Raw genomic sequence first — 14,763 nt, forward strand, 5'->3', positions numbered from 1 at the left:
CCATAGAGATGAATTCCCAGTCCCTGTAGACCTTTATCTGAGAACTCACTCTCCATCTTGCCCCTCCCAGCTGGACTGCTAACTCAGCAAGGCCAGGTTAGCTGTGCTGGGAGGTCAGGCCTTGCTGTCTGAGTCTGGCCTATTGGTACTATGTGAGGCAGAAAGGTATGGGGTTTACTGTGTTCATAAGAATAATACTCCTGAGCATATGCCCAGAGGAAAAGCATGGTCTGAAAGGATACATACACCCCAGTGTTCACTGCATCACTGTTTACAATAGCCAAGACATGGAAGCAACTTAAATGCCCATCAACAGAGGAGTGGTACATATCTGCAAGGGAATATTACATAGCCATTAACAAGTAGGAAATAATGCCATTTGCAGCAACATGGATGGACCTAGAGATTTTCTTGCTGAGTGAAGTCAGTCACACACACACTCTAATCCAGCACTGGGACAGGTATTCCTTTTTAAATATTTTTTCCTCCACTTCTATAACGTTGGTAGTGTGGATGGGAAGACTAAACACAGACATCTTACTGTTGTATTTCTAGGTTGAGAATGAAGATGAAATAGAGAACCTCCGGCAACTTCATGATTTGGTCTACTCTCAAGCCTGCAGCTGGTTTCAGAATTTAAGAGACAGATTTCGAAGCCAGATTCTTCAGCACTTTGGATCAATGCCTGGGCGGGAGGAAAACCTGCAGGTACGATGGCTTTGATACTGTTTCCAAGTTTCACTCTGTGTGTAAACCCAAATTGTTAGATTTTTAAGTTTCTTCATCTTTAGAGTTTCATTCAACATTTCCTTTGTCTGGTCCTTAGACTCATGACCATATATTTCTAGCACAGTGGTACCCACTGCATCTTATATAGGAAGAGAAAGGAAACAGGTGTGAGCTGAGCTGTCTGTCAGGAGTTAGTGCCAGAGAAGGAGAAAGCCCTTCTAGTGAGGATTTTTCAGAAGGAGGGATAAGGAGTCAAATGTGGGACATAGGAGGTCGGATCAAGATCGCACAGACACATCAAACTTACATGTACCTACGGAACGATTCTCACAGAACACCTACTGAACGCTGATGTAAAGATCTCAGACTTGCAAGAAGCAAGAAAATCTCCATATAACCGGGCAGGAAAGAGAGAAGGGAATTGGGATGGGACCTGCGCCCCTGGGAGGGAGCCATGACGGAGAAACGGTTCCTGGGAGGTCCCTCACTGGCAGGGAGGCCAGCGGGGAAGAGGGGGTGCTTCCGAGGTCAGACCCTGCCGGGAGGAGGGGGGTTGGCTGCCGGGGGAGAGCCTGAAGGGGCTGGGGTGTGGCGCTCCCTGCTGGGGGAGCACGGAAGGAAGCCTGGGCCGCCAGAGAGGCAGGACGCCGTTGTTGGGGGCGCAGGACCACCATAGGAGCTTCTCTCAGGCAGCAGGGGGCTGACTACACGAGCTCCGGGGGTGTTAGCCGTGACCGCCGTCCCGGACTCCGGAGGTGGCCTCACTCGCTGCCGAGGGTTCCCTGAGTGGGCGCCAACCCCCGCCCTTCCAGAAGCATCCACGAGCCGCGTGCCTGCACGCCCCCAGTGAGGGGCGATGACCAGGCAGCCTGAGGAAAGAGGCAGCGGGTGTCCAAACCAAACAGCACTCTGGCCAAAATCTATTAAACCCACACAAGCTGTGCAGGGGTGCTCCCACTTGTAAATAGCCGTCCGAGACTACAGTGCCTACTTGTTTCTCCTAAACCCAGAGTAAGAGAAATGTAAGTAAAATGAAGACGCAGAGGAGGCACTCCCAGTAAACAGACCCAAGAGAATTCCCTAAGAGAACAATGATATAGGCCTCTTCAGTCTAGTAGACAGCAGGTTCAAAAAGGAGGCAGTGAAAATAATTGAAGGAATTAAAAAGGGCTATCAACATAAATGCAGATTGTTCTAGAAAGGAACTAGAAACTATAAAGAGGAGCTGAGAAAAATTAGAAAACTCATTTGCTGAGATGAAAGCTAAGCTGAAGGCAATGAATAGCAGAATGAATCATGAGAGAATAAGAAAAGAATAAGTGTTCTGGAAGACAGAACAATGGAAATTACCCAATCAAAACAGCAGACAGGAAGCCAAATGAAAAAAAAAGCAATATAAGATCCCTATGGGATAAAATAAAGTGGGCCAGTCTATGCATAATGGGGATTTCAGACGGGAATGAAAGAGAAAAGGGGATCAAAAATGTATTTGAAGAAGTTATGACTGAAAACTTTCCAAATCTAAAGAAGGAAACACATCTCCAGGTACAGGAAGCACAGAGGATCCCAAACCTACACCGAGACATGTTACTATTAAAATGGCGAAAGTGTAAGGATTCTAAAGGTAACAAGAGAAAACCAGAGTTAATTACAAGGGACCCCGCCCCATTTGGCTGTCAACTGATTTCTCTACAGAAACACTGCAGGCCAGAAAGGAGTGGCAAGATATATTCGAAGCCCTGAAAGGAAGAACCTGCAACCCAGGATACTCAACCCAGCAAGATTATCATTTAGAATAGAAGGAAAGACAATTTCTTAGAAAAGCAAAAAGTAAAAGAATACAGCAATTCCTAAACCGATCCTAAAAAAATAATGAAAAGTCTTTTCTAAATAGACATCCAAAAAAGTTCATTCTCTTCAAGTGCACATATTAGGACACAGAACTAACCTCATTCAACAAATAAGAGTCTAGAAATCAGAAATCAACTGCAGGAAAAGAAGTGAGAATGATTAAATAGAGACTGAACAGTATGCTACTAAAAAACCAATCGGTCAATGAGGAAATCAAGACTACTACCTCACTCAGGTCAGAATAGCCATCATTTAAAAAGGCCACAAATAACAAATGTTGGAGAGAGAGTGGAGAAAAGGGAATGTTGGTGGGAATATAAGTTGCTACAGCCATGATGGAAAACGGTAGGGAGATTTTATTTAGAAAGAGAATCTAACACTGTGAACTGCTCAATCCAGATTAGCTTGGTGGTGGTATGTTGCTGCTGGGTCTACATAACTACTTGTTTTGTTAACATTATAAGATGTGGGTTCTTTTTAGGCAATCCCTAATGGACCGGCCTGGTGTTGGTGGCTTCTTGCTGTCCTTCCTGTTGACCCCCGCTATCAGCTGTCGGTTTTGTCAATGAAGTCATTGAAAGAACGGTTGACAAAGATACAGCATATACTGACTTATTTTTCCAGAGACCAATCTAAGTAACCAACTGCTTGGATCCTCCTCTGAAATTACCCTAATCTGGCTGGGGTGACGGCCAGGTTGTCCGCTGCCTTTGCACATCCAGTGCTGGTTTGAGAAACGTAAGGAAACTGTTCGTTTTCTTTTTTCTTTTTCTTCAACCTCCTGAGTCATGTGGTTCTGCAAACGAATACCTTCAACTAGGATTTAGACCACTAAGAACTTGCACAGAAAAACACACACTGAATGTGTGTTAAACCTCTACATTGTGATGAAGTTGCACTATGTACCATACTCTAAATGAAATGAGAACTGTGTGTGTATGTGGGGTGGGTGCGTGCGTGTGTGTGTCTCTGCACGTGTGGGTAGTATGAGTGCATTTTCTCTGGCTTTAAAATTTTAAAAGAAAAAAAAAAAGCCATAGAGAGCAGTACTTGCCGAGGGTCATTTATTGCCCAAGTTTACAACAGTAGCGATACAAGTTTTTGCAAATTGAAATTGCCTCAGATTTCTCTGTCCTAATGCTTACTTTGCACAAGTATTTAAGCTATGGTATTGAGTATCCCTCTTTGTCGGAAATACTGCTCTTACTGAACCGTCTTGACCATTGACTATGACACGGTTTCTTATTTATGTAAATACTTGCATCCCAATAGCCGACGGGCGTCGGATGCAGAACCTAGAGCCAGTTTTCAGGAACAACTGCAAACCTGACTTGGTACTGTGCATCTATTCATAAAACACTTAAAACTGTGAAAATATGGTTTACACTTAACTGTACATAAAGGTAAATGGAGAACTCAGTTCAGTACCAGTTCATTTGTACATTTTGGGGGGGCTTTTCACATTAACTGCCCATCTGTGTAATTTATAGTTTGACATGATGTGTTTGTTTAAAAAAATTACATAGTATAAACCCATTAAGGATCTGAGGGAAAAGAAGCTTAATGTAGAACTAAGCTTTTAAAGTATGTCTTGTTTTTTTTAATCCTGGTCTTGGTGCAAATGTTAGTTATGCCTTATTCATATCACAGTTAGGTCACTATGCTGTGACATGGTCTGTATTCATGCTGCCCTAGATACTTTTGTAATTATTTGTTGCAGACTTGTGACTGTCCCTCTTAACTTTCTTTTATGTAAGTAATTTGTAAAAAGTTTCTTAAAAATTTTGCTTTTGCTTATTTAATTTTGAATAAAAGCTAAATTCATAATACTTTTTTCTTAATTATTAGGTCAGTGTCAAAAAAAGAACATGAGTTTTCTGTACTGTTTTGTGTTATGAGATGTAAATAATACAGCTTTCAAAATATTTTTGAAATATGTTTTTTTGGTCTTCTTTTGACCAAACAGTGAAGTGTCTTAAGGAAGCTCTATGCCCATCCTCTAAAACACATTTTGCAACCTCTTAAAAGATTTGTCCCTAGTTGCTATATGATGCAGGGAGCTCAACCTGGTGCTGTGTGACAATCTAGAGGGGTGGGTCGGGGTGGGAGGGAGGTTCAAGAGGGATGGGACATATTGTATACCTTTGGTTGATTCATATGGATGTATGGCAGAAATGAACACAACATTGTAAAGTGATTATCCTTCAATTAAAAATAATAATTTTCAAAAATATCTATGTCCCTTAAGGATAAAGATAAGACTCTTACTGATTCCTCTTGACTAAACAGTTTTAACTACTTAGGTCCCCAGTTTCTCAGCTAGAATTTTTCAAATATAAATAAGTCATCTTAATATCAAATGTTTTTATTTTTCAAAAAGGCAGAAATGACTGCCTAGATAGAGGGCCACCCTTTGTCCCCACAATTATGCTACTCAAGAATCTTGAATAGTTGAACAGAAAATGTTCAAAGAATGAGCAGTTTCCCAAAAGTACCATATGAATAGTTTTCTGAAGTATTAGATTGCACTTTCTTGTAATAAACTATCTAATGTCTGTTAAGTAGTGTCTGGGTGGTGTCAATGAAGAGTTTACCTGTATAGTTCTCAAATTATGTATCACATGGCAGTAGGCGTTACCTGGTGTTAGATCCACATCTGTGATACATTTCTGCAGTGTGTCTACACACACACAGCAGTAAATGGTCTCTGTGTATATACACCTGCTTTCTAATGGGAATTCATGGGTTTTATTTATCATTCGACCCTGGTTTTGTGGTACGTGATCTCTGATAATTACTATGTCTATAGAAAATCTTTGGAAATCTTTTTCCTCCTATAATTCCCATTCAGTTTATCAGAAAGAAAAAAAAAAAGAATCGGACACATTTTCTCTTGTCACTTTAAGTGACTAAGTTCTGTCAGGAATTCCATATTTCAAGCCAAGGTAGCTGGTTGTTGCTCTTCCCTTCTTAAACACCTGTCTCTACATGTGCAGTTCTTCCTGTTCCTCAAGGTCAACTTGAATACCTTCACTCAGCTAGAACCCTGAATCCATAGCACTTTCCTTACACTTTACTTATAGCGTTTAGGGGGGATACCTGAATTAAATACATAAAGCCTCTCGAGTACTGAGACTAATGTCTAGCAGTTTAGACAGACGTAATCTCCAAGACATAGGTTGACCACTGAACAGAGTTGAAATACATGCCAATTAAAAAGGGAAGTTGGATAAAGATATTTAGATTGAGAAAATACCTTTGTCTTGTTTTCCTCCCCAAGTTCAAAACAGTGACAGTAAAGAAAATGAAATCTAATGGTGATGCAAAACCAAAGTCAGTGTTTTCTGGGGGAATTTCTGAGATTTGGAAACAGGATCTGATATAGAAGACCAGAGGAGAACATAGCTTTATAGAAATGAAGAACTACAGGGGAGCCCCAGACTGGTAGAGAATCTCGGGCAGATTCCTTGGGGAGGTGGCTGGATAGTCTGGCCTGTCCCCACTTGGCCTAGGCAGCAGGCAGCAACAGCAGCTGTTCTCAGGCCAAAGCACTGAATGTGGGCGTTGGGCCAGAGAAGACCACAAAACCATAAATAGCCACAGATCCCCAATGGGGTGGCGAGCCCTCAGGCACAGACAGCAAGCTACCAACCTCCCTCATGTAGGCTGTGTCCCAGCCTTCTTCACGGTCAGCAGAAGCAGGCTGCCTGGGACTGAACCAGCAAAGGCACAGTAAGGAACAAAGGCGAGTAGACAGTCAATTCCTACGAATTTGTGGAAAGACACTCTACAAAACGACAAATCCAGTGCCCTTTGATTGGAGGACATGCAATTCCAAAAACTACCTGGGGATCTAAAATATGTTCCTCAGACAGTCCTTGGCAACCAGTGAGTGTCATAAAAATAAGCAGATGAGTTAAGCAGAATGAATTCAGACAGGATGAAGGGATGAGGCAGAGGGTGGGTCGGGGTCCTTTCTAGGACACAGGGCAGAGGTGGGCAGAGGCAGTGAAAGTGCTCAGCTGTGTTCAACTCTTCGTGACCCCATGGGCTGTAGCCTGCCAGGCTCCCCTCTCCATGGGATTCTCCAGGCAAGAATACTCCAGAGAGGTGCTATTTCCTCCTACAGGGGATCTTCCTGACCCAGGGATGGGACCTGTGTCTTTTGTGTCTTCTGCAATGGCAGGTGGATTCTTTACCACTGGCATCACCTGGGAGCCTAGTTTTTTGAACCAGTGAATGAATCATAAAAATACACTAAGCAGGTGAGTTAAACAGAAGAATGAATTCAGACACAGGATGAAGGAATGAGGCAGAAGGTGGGTTGGGGTCCTTTCCAGAACACAGTGCAGAGGTCAGTAGAGCAAGGTAGGAGGGAGAGATCAAGATGTGGCAGAGAGATTCTAAGTTTTCATGTCCATCTGTACAACTTTAAGACCAGCAGAGAAGAAACAAGACAAGTAATTGACTCAAGGGTAATAAAATAACCTATGGGCTTTCTTGGGGAATGGAGGTCATTCATTTAAATAGGACAATAAGGCAAACTTAGGTGACTAAGAACAGACAAAATAGCAATAACTCAAATTGGCTCATCGATCCACAGGGAGATGACGGGCTCAATAAGATGAATTTTCTTCCTAAGCCAACATGTAAATGCCAACGTTAAAAAAAAAAAAGACATTTATGACCAGCTTAATAAATGAGTTCTCTTAGAGACCTGACTCCAAATACTTCTTGGCTGTTCACCAAAATTTAAATGTATCCTTGAGGAAATTTTTTTTGTCACAGTAGGATATTGAAAAGCATATAGGCTTCATTTCAAAATGTGGTAGACACTCAACATTTAATCCTCAGAAAAGTCCTGTGAAGTAGTGTCCTTATAAGGATGAAGAAACAGAAACACTAAGTAGCTAAGTAACTTGCCAAAGGATCACACAGCTAATATATGGTAGAACTGACTGAACCCAGGCAGTCTGGCTCGACCTTAACCCCACATCAGGTTCTGAGACAACAAACAAGGTCGGAAAGTGACTGACATGACTCTGACTTACAAGCTTTCCACTCGGGGGAGGGGTGCGTTTTACAGAAATGGCATTAGAACTTGCGTCTAAGCACCTCACCAAGATAGTGAGACAGCCAGATCAGGCTCAGCCCTACATTTAGGGGAACAGTGTAAATTGCTAACAACCTTTTTAGAAAGTAGTATTGCAGGGTATGTATATCAAGGATGTTTAAAATGCTCTTAATCTTCAATCCTAAAGGAAATTAACCCTGAGTATGCATTGGAAGGACTGATGCTGAAGCTCCAATACTTTGGCCACCTGATATGAAGAGCCGACTCATTGGGAAAGACCCTGATGCTGGGAAAGATGGAGGACAGGAGGATAAAGGGGTGACAGATGATGAGATGGTTGAAATAGCATCACCAACTCAATGGACATGTGTTTGAGCAAATTCCGGGAGACAGTGAAGGAATCCTGGCATATTGCAGTCCATGGGGTCTCAAAGAGTCAGACACAGCTTAGCTACAGAAAAACAATCTTCAACCCAATGTCAGACTGTGGGGTCTTCTTATCCCACCTTGTTCCAAGTAGCAGACACCCGAATTAAAAACTCAGAACAATGGGAAAATCTCATATACTTATGTACCCCATGCTTATCATCTCTATTCTTTGAAATGCCTTTGTTGCTAAGTATTCAATGATTCCATGGATGGAGGAGCTGCTAGGCTATAGTCATGGGGTCGTAAAGAGTCAGACACGAGTGAGTGACTTCACTTTCTTTCTTTCTGTAGTTCCTTTTGGAGAAGGAAATGGCAACCCACTCCAGTGTTCTTGCCTGGAGAATCCCATGGACGGAGGGGCCTGGTGGGCTACGGTCTGTGGGGTTGCAAAGAGTCAGACACGACTAAGCAACTAACACACACACATACATTCAATGATTCCCAAATCTTAATCCATCTGATTTAACTGTAAGCCAGAGTCACTGAAATTAGCCAAGATAAGTCTATGGACCCTTCCAAAGAGTGAAGGAAAGGAGGAAGGAAGGAGTGTGCATGTGAGATTCCTGAATTCAATTTTCTCATCACTAACAAACTGAATATGAAGACAGAGAAGTAACAGTGTGGCAACCTACAGAAACAAATCGCTGAACAGCCTAACATGCTAGAACACATCTAAGCAAGGACAACAAAGAAAAGCAAAATGACAAGGTAGAAGGTGTTAATAACTCCTTGTGCAAGCCAGTGAGTGAAAGAAAAACATACTGCTAGTTCCGGGAATGTTTCCACATCAGTGGAGTTAGAAGAGACTCGGGAATTACCTCTTGTATTCAAATGTTCAAGCCCAAGACAGGGTGGTTAAGTGGCAAGTGAAAATAGACATGGCGACAACCAGGTCTCTCAGTGTGCAGCCTTCGATTGGGTTCCTCTGAAATACCAGAGCCTGTTCTAGGCACAGGCATGTATGTTGCTGCTGAAAGCCTAATGCAAATGCAATTTCTGTTCTTTTGTTAAGTGAGCTAGATTCTTACCTGGGCACTCCAATTTTTTAATAACTTCCCTGTTCTCTCCGTAGTGAATTCTATTCAGTTTCAGAATTAGTATTAAACTGTAAAGTTATCAAACTGTGCCATCAATGCACATATATTTACGCACACATGCATCTTTCCATATGTACATTTTTCTTTTCCCTTTTTTTTTTAATTACTTGCGTGTTAGCCCATTGATATTCTTTCATAGATCTTTGATGCTCTGTTGTACTTTCCCTTTCTTTCCTCTTGGTGTTTCAGTTGAGATCATTTGCTTTGACCTGTCTTAAAGTTTGGGCATTGGTTTGTGTTGAGGGGTTCACTAAGCTACTCCGTAATACTTGGAGTATTGGCATCCCTGTGTGTGGCTAAGCGGCTAGCAGGGGCCTTGAACAGATGCTAGCCCTCCCATGAGTGTATGCTCTGCACAGCAGTTTGGAGTCACAAGTTCCTGACGTGACTGCTGATAAACATTCTCTCCTGCCTGCTAGCTTTCTCCACTTGTGCCCAAGAGCCCCTGGAGCTTACTTAAACCTTGCTGTTTATGGTTTGAATGAACTGATCTAGCCTTAGCCCAGGGCTTGCAAAGCACTGCGCCTGTGGACCCTAATAATGGCACGTGCCCCCGGTCCTCTGCTGTTGGCAGTCTGCCTGCTCCCGCTTCAGCCTCTCTGAGTGGCCCCCGGAGGCTGCCGTGGACCTCCGCCAGGACCTGTGAGTAATAACCTTCTCTGGTTCACTTTGCCTTTCCGTCTCTATCAAATTATGGCTCATCCTTCAACTCAGTACCCGAGGCTCTACTTAACAATTGTTAATTTAACAAAAATCACAACAGTTTGCTGGAGGCTTTTTGTTCATGTTGGTGTTCTATGCTTTCCCAGCTGCCTGGGTTCCTAGCAGTGGATGAGTTTTCAGTGCTTACCTGCCGGGTGAATAAGGGGGTTTCTCTCTTATCCTGGGCCCCCTCGGTGGAGATGCCCCACTCCATCATGAACTCTGAAGATGGCTCTGTTGGTTTAGTATGTAGACGATAGATTTCTGTTGTTTAAAGCCACTCAGTTCGTGATGCTTTGTACCACAATCTCAGGACATTAATACAGCATTCAATTCAGACTGACAACAAGAATTCTGATGCAAAAGCCTTGTGGAAGTGGGTCTGAAACTGGCTGAAAACTTCCTGTTTTAGACATAGTTGATTCTAGTAACTAGAATTGGGAAATTTGTAGGTAAAATTGCCAGAAACGAAGAAAGGAAGGGACTTAAAGATGAATCAACAGATAAGACTCAAAATAATTCTGCCTTGAAGACTCCAGAAGCATCTAATGGAAGATCCATTCAGAAGAGCCAGTGAACACGAGACACACGGACAAGAAAATCCTCCTCCCACTGTGGAGAAAAGGGAACCCTCTTACACTGCTGGCGGGAGTGTAAACTGCCACAGCCACTGTGGACAACAGTTGGGAGGGTCCTTAAAATAAACTTAAAAGTAGAATTACCATATGAGCCAGTAATCCCACTCATGGGCAGATACTGAGAAAACCATTAGTTCAAAATGACACACGTACCCCAGTGTTCACTGCGGCACTGTTTACAGTAGCCCAGACAGAGAAGCGACCTGAATGTCCATCAACAGAGGAATGGATAAAGAAGATGTGATACCTGTACACAATGGAATATTACTTGGCCATTAAAAAGAATGGAATAATTGCATTTGCAGCAACATGGATGGATCGAGAGACTGTCTTACTGAGTGAAGTCAGTCAGACGAAGAGAAATGTCATACAACATCCCTTAACTGCAGAATCTAAAAAGAAGTGATTTCTGAAAAACAGAAGAGAGACTCATGGACTTGGAGAACGAACATTGCTGGGGGGAAAGGATAGTTACAGAGTTTGGGATAAACACGTAAACACTGCTATATTTAAGATGGATAACCAGCAAGGTCCTAACTGTATAGCACAGGGAACTCAATGTTACATGGCAGCCGGGATCAGAGGGGGAGTTGGGCAAGAATGGATACATGTCTATGTATGGCTGAGTCCCTTTGCTGTCCACCTGAAACTATCGCAACATTGATAATTGGCTATACTCCAGTGTGAATTTAAATTTTTTTCCTTAATAAAAAAGGAATGAAATTGGGTCATTTGTAGAGATGTGGATGGACCTAGAGTCTGTCATACAGGGTGAAATAGTCAGAAACATAAATATTATATATTAATGCATATATGGGGAATCTACAAAAATGATACAGACGAACCTTTTTCCAGGACAGGAAGAGAGACATATACAGGTGCAGAGAACAGACATGTGGCCACTGGGGGAAGGGGAGGGTGAGTCATTGGGAGATCAGGATTGACATACATACACTAAGGTGTAAAACAGCTGGAGGGAAGCTGCTGTATGGCACACGGAGCTCAGCCCGGTGCTCTGTGATGAGCTTGGAGGAGATGTGTATACATACAACTGATCCACTGTGTCATACAGCAGAACCTAGTACAACACTGCAAAGCAATTATACTCCAATTAAAAGCAATAATAATTTTAAAAGAACAATATGGAAGTTCCTTAAAAAAAAACTAAGAACTGTCACATGATCCAGATATCCTATTCCTGTGCATATATCCATAGAAAATCGTAATTCAAAACGATACAGGCAAAGCCACAGTAATCAAAACAGTAGGGTTCTGGCACACAAACCGAAATATAGATCAACAGGACAGGACAGAAAGTCCAGAGGTAAACCCAGACACCTGTAGTCACCTAATCTATGATAAAGGAGGCAAGACTACACAGTGGAGAAAAGACGGTCTCTTCAGTAAGCGGTGCTGGGAAAACTGGACAGCTACATGTAAAAGAATGAAATTAGAACATTCCCTAACACCATACACAATAGAGAACAGTATGGAGGTTCCTCAAAAAACTAAAAATAGAGCCACCATATGATCCAGTAATCCCACGCCTGTGCATATATCTGGAGAAAATCATAATTTGAAAAGATACAGGCACCCCAGTGTTCACCGCAACACTATCTACAATAGTCAAGACATGGAAGCCACCTAAAAAGTCCATCCGCAGAGAAATGGATAAAGAAGATGTGGTGTGTGTGTAAGTGGAATACTACTCAGTCATAAAAAAGAACAGAATTATGTCATTTGCAACAACACAGATGGATCCAGAGATCGGCATCTGGAGTGAAGTCAGAGGAAGACAGATGTGCTATCACGTATACGTGAAATCTTAGGAAAAATGGTACCAATGAGCTTCTTTACAAAACAGAAATAGAGTGACAGGTGTAGAAGACAAATTTATGGTTACCCAAGGGGAGAGGGGAGGATAAATTAGAAGCTTGGAATTAACATATACACACTACTATATATAAAACAGATAACTAATAAGAAGCCAGTGTATAGCACAGAGACCTCTACTCAGTACTCTATAATGGCCTACGTGGGAAAAGAATCTAAAAAAAGAGTGGTGATAAGTATGTGTGTAACTGAGTCACTTTGCTATACACTTGAAACTAACACAACATTTAACCATACTCCAGGATAAAATAAAAATTAAAAAGTGTACACAGCAAAAATGTAAAGCTTTAATGAACTATCACACAGTGAAGATATCTGATTTAAGCAATAGAATAAAGCTAGTACCAAGAAATGCCTCTTGCTCTCCTTCCAAATTATTACTACCTCACCTCCTCCCCAAATGAAACTACCTTGATTTCTAAAACCATTGATCAATTCTGTTTGTGAATTTATATAAATGGAGTCACATGATACATATTCTTTGTGCTTGCCTTATTTCAATCAAGATGATTATTATAGCTTGTTCATTTTCCTTGTCATACTATTTTATGAGCTTACCACAATTTTTAAATTTTTCTACTATTGATAGACATGGTTTATTTTCAGGTGTTTTTTTTTTTTTTTTTTTTTTGCTATTATGAGTCATGCATTTGTGTATGTATCTTAATGAAGACAAATACACTGGGGAAGTTAAAAAAGGCTGTGAGGCTAGGCGTGCTGGAATCACTCTCGACTACTAGGAAAACCCAAGGATTGGTTGGCTTTGGGGTTTGTGCCATTTTGTTGTATTAAATTAATGGAATATTGCTTTGCAATGTAACCCAGGATTAGGAAGGAAGCAAATGTTTTTCAGTTATCCTGTAGACACGGGCAAGTCTGAGAGATGTCTGACTTTTTACCAACATGGGGTCAACCTACGATTTGGAGTGAGGTGAATATGTGTAAACTCTGCATGTTTTGATTGTTAATCTAATGCCTACAATCTTAACTATGAGTTTAGAATTTAGATACAGGTATCTTCAGATTGAAACGCAATGCCAGCTTTTCTTAATGAAGAAGAAAACAATTTCTTAGCGAGGTAAAATTTTCTGATCTATTCATGAAGATGTGTCAAGAAACACCTATACTCCGCTTCTGCATGGGATAATCCTGTGATTTGTTAAATATCCTGAATTTCTAAAAATTTCTGTCTAGATTGTTAACTCAAATCTTTTTCCCTGTAGAGGCACATAAGCGTCCCCTGGTGGCCAGGAAAATAACTGCAATCTGAGATGTCATGCTTTTAGGAAAGTCTCATTCTAGACCATTTCCCTGCACAGTTCTGTGGGGGGAAATGGAGGAAATAGGGGGACTTGCTTGTAAATATCAAAGCTCACACCTCCTTTCCTACCTCACACTTATTACCAGAAAGACTTGCAAATTCAGCAAAGAGTACTGCCCAAACCTTAAAAGCAAGGGTTAGGCTGACTGCTTACCACACAGACTTAGATAATTGTTTTTGGTGGCTTGGTTTTAATGTAATTACAAATATATAGCACATTTTTATATGACAATTAAGTAATACATATAATAAGCAACAAGCAAATTTTCCTCATCATTTCTTCCTTGCATTTGAATTTTCCAGCTCCGTAAGGGCTCTGTTTCACTGTTTGGACATGTTTTTAGATAGGAGAGGCTTGCTGGAGGTTTTTTCAAGCTAAATTAGAAGAAAATTGGAAAAAAACAACAACAATGTAGCAGGAAGCTCCATCTGTCACATTTCCTCAGTTGTAGAAATAAGTCTCAATTAAGAAATCTAAAAATTCCACCCATGAGCTTTCAAAGATTCAAAATTTGTAACAATTGACACTAACGTATGAATAAATGCCAAATCTCAAACTTCATGCTATTAAAATGATACCACATAAAGACTATCTGTAGTGAATTTTCACCCTTACCACAATCTTTTATTAGTTTATCTCCCCTTTGGTTGACTTTTCTTCCTGTTGGTGTTGAAATATGAAAAGGGACAAGGAGTCCACTGTCAAACCAAACTTTTTAACAGTAAGTCACTCAGTCGTGTCCAACTCTTTGTGACCCCATGGACTGTAGCCCACCAGGCTCCTCTGTCCATGGAATTCTCCAGGCTGTGGGTTGCCAATCCCTTCTCCAGGGGACCTTCCTGACACAGGGATCAAACCCAGGTCTCTTGCATGGCAGACAGATTCTTTACTGTCTGAGCCATAAGGACTCTGGTCCTAAAGATATATGCATCTCTGTAAGCTAGTCAAACCACACAGATACCCTCTGGTACTGTGTTAGACTATTGACTAGATCCTGGTTTTAGGCTGAGGAAGATAACCAGAGAATG

At 41.5% G+C, this 14,763-nt stretch overlaps 1 protein-coding gene across 1 annotated transcript in view; it reads left to right on the plus strand.

The window, feature by feature from the left end:
* Positions 1-4,505, plus strand: part of LONRF1 (LON peptidase N-terminal domain and ring finger 1) — a 46,150-nt gene extending 41,645 nt beyond the window's left edge. Inside the window, exons 11-12 of the mRNA XM_027529859.1 lie at positions 556-708; positions 3,062-4,505. Of these exons, the coding sequence (XP_027385660.1) occupies positions 556-708; positions 3,062-3,220 (312 nt within the window). The 3' untranslated portion in view covers positions 3,221-4,505. The remainder of the gene's footprint in view (positions 1-555; positions 709-3,061) is intronic.
* Positions 4,506-14,763: the final 10,258 nt, after the last annotated feature.

Source organism: Bos indicus x Bos taurus, chromosome 27 (assembly GCF_003369695.1).
Source record: "Bos indicus x Bos taurus breed Angus x Brahman F1 hybrid chromosome 27, Bos_hybrid_MaternalHap_v2.0, whole genome shotgun sequence".
NCBI lineage: Eukaryota > Metazoa > Chordata > Mammalia > Artiodactyla > Bovidae > Bos > Bos indicus x Bos taurus.